Genomic DNA, 6,900 nt, shown 5'->3' on the forward strand with positions numbered 1-6,900 from the left:
TATATATATATATATATAGATATAAATATAGATACTCACCTCCAACAGGGACTAATGAGCCCAAAAGGGATCCCCGTCCGTCGCCGTGGAGGACAAGAATATCCACCTGCCAAATGGATGAGGAAACGCTAACTGGAAGCACGGGATATGAGGGAGAGGAGGTGGGGTGGGAGACCTGCCAGGGGATGGACCGTGCACACCCTCTCGTCCCTTTGTTCAGACGGGAGGATTAATTCCCCCAACCTAACCCTAACCCCATTTTATTTGTGGTTATCACCCGTAACCCTCATCCTCTCGTCCATTGATTTGGATGGGGGGATGGGGGGGGGGGGGTCAACATCATCTTTCTAACCACAGACCACTAACCCTGGTCCAAGCACAAACACACAAATATTTTACAGATGGAGACGATCACATTGTGCCACTTTGTTTTATTTTGTAAATAAAACTAAGGTTGGGTGAAACAACCAAACACATCAGTTTTTAAGGCTACTGGTCATGAAAACTGAGTTATCCTTTTTACATGCAGTCTGCTGAATACAAACAAATTTCCTCAAAACATCGATTTATCAAGTGGACAAAATAAAGGCCTAAGAAAGTGACTGAAATACAGAACAAATCTATAAGTACATAAATAAAGTTCGCTATTATAATTAAATGAATAACTTAATTATCATAATTAAATACAATACTTCTGTATGGTGTTTTATTGAGTTTCTTAATGTTTCCTCCACACTCACATGGAATTTACAGAATTCAGTAAAAAGATAAGAACGGAGTAGAAGTCATTGAAATCCTCAGTGCAGTTAATTTTATAACATGTTGACATCACACTAAATTTAAACTGGATTGATCTGGTTTCACACATCACTGCAACCATAAACATAAACCTCGACCCTGTGACGGTACAGAGCACTGAGCTCAGTGAAGCCATGACTACTTATTGTCACATGAACTAAGCAATTAACCACCGGGGCTCCTAAATAAATTACTCATCACACACACCAACAAACAGGAGAGCAACAGAAGAAGATTTGAAAGGGTTCAGTTGTAGATGCAGCTCCATCCTCTGACAAAACATCCACTTGTAAAATCTTTACAAACAGAGAGGCTGCTGAAAGACTGAAGAATTGAAGCGACCCAGTATCACGGCAAAGCGTGAAATAGACACGCTCGTCCACTACGAAATGTGAGATCACCACGCTCACGGCCGTCTAGGCGTGACAGTTACACTTTCAGTAAGTGTGAAACTTACACATATGTAAATGTCAACGTGACCAAGGTCCCACAACAGAGGCATTGAGAGCAGGTAAAAAGGGCATGTTTCCGTGGTATTAGGAGGTAATGACAGATAGGGTACGCAGTACAATAGGGTTCGTATCCAGGAGGTGATAACGTTGTTCTTCAGTTGTTTATTCTTCCAAACCCAACGTGTTTTTAATAATACTTTCAATGACATGCAGTACGTTTCATTTTCATCCACTACAGGAACACGTGTAACTGGCACACCTCGACACGCCAAAGCGTCGCTATCCCACGTTTTGATGTAGTGTACAGGCGTGTCTATTTCCCACTTTGCCCTGATACCGGGTCAGATGAAGAGGAACATCACTTGGAGCATCAAGCAGCAACTGATTTACAATCTGAGGGAAGTGTTGAAAAGAGAGACATGTTTTGTATTGCTGTATAATAAAGAACAGTAAGAAACAAGAGTAAAAACAGAGGGTCTGTTTCATAAAGTCACAAAAGACAACCTGCAGAAGAAAAGAACCAATCAGAAAGTGTCTCATTCTTCAGTGTCGACCATCAAACATCTTACTGTGAACGTTAAATTTCTCTGTTGTTCAAGTGCAACTGTGTCGAATACTTTAGTCTAACAACCAGTGATCCGAGTGTGACGCAATATTCGTCTAATAAAGAGGTCAAAAGATAACAGTCCTGGTCCTGGTCCTGGTCCTGGTCCTGGTCCAGACTCATTGATATACAGCAAGTCAACCTGGAATCGTTCCCTGTTGCATTTAACGTTTTCTGGAAATAACAGTCGGACATCTTCAGGATTCATCGTCGGGTTTCGACAGTTTGTTCTGGCGAGTTTATTAATTTCGTATCTATTCGTTAACTATCATCTATAATATAAGAGAACACAGAGCTGTCACTTATTAATGGTACATCAGGGACTGGGCTGGACCATTGAGTGCATTATGGGATGTTACTGTATTATGTGATAGAGCGTGACATTGTACAGGACCTGGTGGCCGTTGTTCCAGGCGTAGAGCGCTCTGTCCCGAGGGTTGTAGTCCAGCATGGACAGATGGCTGTATTTATTGGTCAGAGGGATGTCGATGTACTCGTAGGTGGAGGAGTTGGTGGAGTAGGCATAGTACACTTTGGTTCCACCAGAGTACCCGTTGGTAACGTAAAGGGTTCCGCAGATCATGAAGGCCTCACCGGCACTGCGTTTGGGATGGTTGGTGGTCCAGCTGCGGATGATCTGCAGAGTGTTTGGGTTTAACTGGCTCAGGACAATGTTTCCAGCGTTTTGATTGGTCGCATAGACAGCCCAGAGCCCGCCTTCGTCCACCATGAGGTCGATGTCGGAGTGCCCCCCCCAGGAGTAATGGTACATGTTGTTGTAACCGGCGAAGTCGAGCTGCCGCGAGCGGCTGATGAGCGACGTGCTGAAGTCGAATTTGATGATGGTGTGACTCTGAAACTTGTTGAAGTAAATGGACCCGTTGTAAACCACCTGACCGGTACCAGACCAGGGGTGAGGCAGGCGGTGGGACGTGAAGTTATCCGTTGTCATGAAGTCGTACATCGACTGATACTCCCTAACAAAGCGGTTGTTATGGTAACCGTCCATGTACCAAACCTGTAAGAGAAGAGACCAAAATAATCTTTTGTTGAAAGTGAAAACCTTTTTGTTCTTTAATCTCCCGGTGAGACATCAGCGATCAGACACGAGATCCTGATCCGCCAACCGGGTTCTGTTCATCTTAATCAGAACTACAACACTCAACTCCCATAATGCAACAGGATAGTGTGCTTCATGTTCAAACCTCAAAGTTTAAATAAACTCTTTAAATTACTGTTGCTGAATAGTATGTTGTTGTTGTTATTATTGTTGACACTCACTCTGTTGTCTCCAGCCGGAGCAACTGGATCAGTCATCCACGATCCAAATCTGGATCCAGAAGTCTTAATGGTGATTGGCTCAGAGATTCCCGTCAGCTTCCCGCACGCTGGAGGACAAACGATCAGAAGACAAACGTTTAAGTACACAGTGGACTTTAACAGTTTGTTTGTTCTAGTTTTTAGTTTCTTTGTTGTTTGTACTAGTTTTGATTTTGTTTGTTTGTTTGTTTGTTGATTGTTTTGTCTTCACCCACCCAGCCTCTGCATGCAGGCCCTCAGCCGGTCCTCCAGGCTTGTCACCCGTGTGTGGAGCTCCTGGTAGTCCAGACCTCCCAGCTGCTCCTGCAGAGACCCCAGCAGCTCCGTCACGTTGGCCGCCTCCTCTTTAAACTGTCGCACCAGCAGAGCGTCGGCCTTGTAGGCCTCCAGCACTGGGATGAGGGGGCGGAGCTCCTCCATCTTGGCTTTGATGGACTGAAAGACAGACAGCAGAAACATTGATTGTCACAGAGTTGGGCAGACATTCAGCAGCTCCTTCAATAAATAAATCAACCGAAAGTCTTTCCAGAGAGAGAGGCGGAGTTGTTGGTTGACTGGTCAGTGATGATGTCATGATGTGGGCGGTACCTTGTACTGTCTGGCGATGTTGCTCTCGTGTCCATCTTCCACCTGTTTGAATTTGTTCTCCAGTCCTTTCAGCTGAACTTCCATCTTCTCTACGAACTGCAGATCCCTCTGAGTCCGCTGGTCCAGAACCTCGATGGACTGACTCATGTTCTGGACCTGACGGACAGACAGCACCTCATCATGTGACTGACTCATGTTCTGGACCTCATCTTGTGACCTATCCAACATATCGCTGCATCTGTATCTGATTTTCAGTTGATATTTGAGCAGGACACAGAACCTACAGAGAACCTACACACAGAGCTGCAGCCATCAGTTCATGATCATCTTTGAACCAGATGGTGCCGCTGTCTGTCTCCTGCAGCAACATAAGGAGCGTTTAAAGGAGGACTTCCTACCTTCTCCATCAGCTGCCGTAGCTGTTTGGTTCGTGCATCTCTGGAACACACAGTCTGCTGCGGAGCGACAACTGTACAAACACATCGACCGTCAGTGTCCTGAGCGGAGCTGTACACCTGCCAGCCATCCTCAGGGGTTGAAGGACCCACCTGTCAGAGGATCAGAGAGAGGATTAGGAAATGATCAGGAGGACAAAAATGTGTTGTTGACGACTGGAAAAGCTGCATGCAGAGTTGTTACACTCCAACCTTTGAACCAGGCCAGGCCAGGCCTGCTCAGGGGCAAAAAGGCCCAAATACTATTCTTCTCCTGCAGAAATCAACAGTACATCAGTGTCCCCTGCTCTTCTGTGTTTGCTGCCCTCTGCTGGGTGAAGTCATTATAACACACTGACCTATTTCTCTGACTGGTGGAGCAGTAAATCTGATGTGAGAACAGCTTTTCTTTCTATTTACAGGAGCACAGCGCCATCTGCTGTCTGATTAAATCCTGTTGATGACATTTATAACTAAATCCATTCTCCGTTCTAAAGACATATGAACCATTAAAGTTACGGATTGACCTCGTCAACATCAGCTGGAAGACAAATGGTTAAACAAACATCGACAGTCTGACATCACAGACCTCAGGAACCAATCCTTACGACTGGGGGCGGGGCTTTCCTTATGTGGAGGGGTGGGTGGGGATAGAGGCATATTTGCATATTTATAAGTCCACACCGGTTTATGACCGCCCAAGCTTGGAGCCAAAGGTGAGCATATTTGGACGAGCTAGAAAGAAGCAAGAGGCGTATCTCACTGACAATGCCCCGCCCACCTACAGCAGAAACCTGACTGCACCACAGACCTGTCAATCAAACACCGCCGCCCCAAACATATTTGTGTTCGAGTCCTAATATGTAATGAATGATTAATTATTTCCAGAAGGACCAGAACACTGATCAGAAGGAGTTTATCTAATGACAGAGACATCCCCTAGTGGTCCTCAGTGGTACAGCAATTTAAAGCAATTCTGCATTGGCCTCCTTTTTCAGAACCAGCGGCTAAACTTGTTACACTGATTGTACTGTTGGGCTGGTTGAACCGGTCGTAGGAGTTAGACTGGTTACACTTGTTAAACTAGTTTAACTTGTTATAGTGGTTAAACTGGTTGTGGTTAACCAGTAGGAGTGTGTTGCCCCACCATATCCTGACTGATGGTTCTTACTGGTGGAGCTGTGAAGTTTCACTGTTACTGATCTGCTATAATGTAAAAACATGACACTCATCATTACACATTAAATCCAATTAAAACTTTGACTGATCAGCTGCTCCAAAAAACAACAGACCACATTTTAAATGAAAATTAAATTTACTGACATCAGACCGAACATATTCTTCTTTTTCATTTTGGTTTTCATCGATTACACAATCAGGTGATCGTCAGAGATTCTGAAGAAACACAGAATGCGGATTCACTAAGAACAATGTTGATGTACAGAGTAGAACCCAGTAGAATAGAAATAGAAGCAGTAAAAGATGTTACCAGAGAATAGAACCCAGTAGAATAGAAATAGAAGCAGTAGAAGATGTTACCAGAGAATAGAACCCAGTAGAATAGAAATAGAAGCAGTAGAAGATGTTACCAGGGTGACGTGGGATCCGATGAGCAGCAGCAGCAGGTAAACGTTCAGCAGATTCTCCTCGGACTCCATCTGTTCTTCAAACACATGAACACGTTATTCAGCTGCTTGTTTAACTGGTTATTAACCTGGTTATTAACCTGGTTATTAACCTGGTTATCCGGCTGTTAACCTGGTTATACGGCTGTTAACCTGGTTATTTGGTTCTCTGTTCATCTGCTATCCGTCTCTGCTCCTCTCTGGGCTTCCTCCTCCTCCTCCTCCTCCTCCTTCCTCTCTCGTTCTTCTTCTCTGATGCAATGCCAAAAATCAGCCTAGTGGAAACAAGATCCTCCAGCTCAGTGTGTGTGTGTGTGTGTGTGTGTGTGTGTGTGTGTGTGTGTGTGTGTGTGTGTGTGTGTGTGTGTGTGTGTGTGTGATGATGTCACAGCCTGGCTGGTGAACAGATCTGTGGAGCAGCAGGAGGAGGAGGAGCTGTCCGTGGTGCTGAGAGAGAGAGAGAGAGAGAGAGAGAGAGAGAGAGCAAGAGTGTGAGTGTGTGTGTGTGTGTGTGTGTGTGTGTGTGTGTGTGTGTGTGTGTGTGTGTGTGTGTGTGTGTGTGTGTGTGTGTGTGTGTGTGTGTGTGTGTGTGTGTGTGTATTTCTGCAGGAAGCCATTTGGCTTCAGGCAGAAAATGTCGGCTCTGAAATATATCTGTCTCCTTTTTGGTTCAGAACTGAAATGATGAAACAATAAAATTATATTTAAGATGTTTGTGTGTTTGATGAACATCTCCTCTGATGACAGTTTAAAGGATGCTGAGTATAGAGTTCATCATCATTATCATCATCACCACCAACATCATCATCATCATCATCATCACCACGATCATCATCATCACCACCACCATCATCATCATCATCATCATCTTCATCATCATCATCATCATCACCACCACCATCATCATCATCATCATTATCACCATCACCATCATCATCATCATCTTCATCATCATCACCATCATCACCATCATCACCATCATCATCAGATCCCATCAGTCCAAAGAAACAGCCTTTAACAGCATTTCAGGGTCGTTGGTGGAGAAAACTCTGAAATCCTCCTTGATTCCTGCGAAACAA

The 6,900-nt window shown here is 44.6% G+C and overlaps 1 protein-coding gene across 1 annotated transcript; it reads right to left on the reverse strand.

Annotated features, from left to right (window-relative positions):
- Window positions 1-414: 414 nt before the first annotated feature.
- On the reverse strand, window positions 415-6,078 carry LOC138194688 (noelin-like). Its single transcript, XM_069143607.1, has 7 exons — window positions 5,975-6,078; window positions 5,786-5,854; window positions 4,161-4,310; window positions 3,763-3,918; window positions 3,390-3,609; window positions 3,136-3,242; window positions 415-2,872 (listed from the first exon to the last, which is right to left on the reverse strand). The coding sequence occupies exons 1-7, from the start codon at window positions 5,996-5,998 to the stop codon at window positions 2,210-2,212; spliced, it is 1,389 nt and encodes a 462-aa protein (XP_068999708.1). The 5' UTR covers window positions 5,999-6,078; the 3' UTR covers window positions 415-2,209.
- Between the last annotated feature and the right edge of the window lie 822 nt (window positions 6,079-6,900).

This window comes from Embiotoca jacksoni, unplaced genomic scaffold, assembly GCF_022577435.1.
Source record: "Embiotoca jacksoni isolate LCO1_2020_lvr unplaced genomic scaffold, fEmbJac1.0.p SCAF_112, whole genome shotgun sequence".
In the NCBI taxonomy this organism is placed as follows: domain Eukaryota; kingdom Metazoa; phylum Chordata; class Actinopteri; family Embiotocidae; genus Embiotoca; species Embiotoca jacksoni.

Bases quoted from the DNA above. Each gene is read 5' to 3' on its own strand.
- LOC138194688 (XM_069143607.1), bottom strand. From the start codon at position 5,998: ATGAACAGAGAACCAAATAACCAG. The intron at 3,919-4,160 runs GTAGGAAGTCCT...TCTGTCCGTCAG, and splicing joins TACGGCAGCTGATGGAGAAG to GTCCAGAACATGAGTCAGTC. The intron at 2,873-3,135 runs GTGAGTGTCAAC...CTTCTCTTACAG, and splicing joins CTCCGGCTGGAGACAACAGA to GTTTGGTACATGGACGGTTA.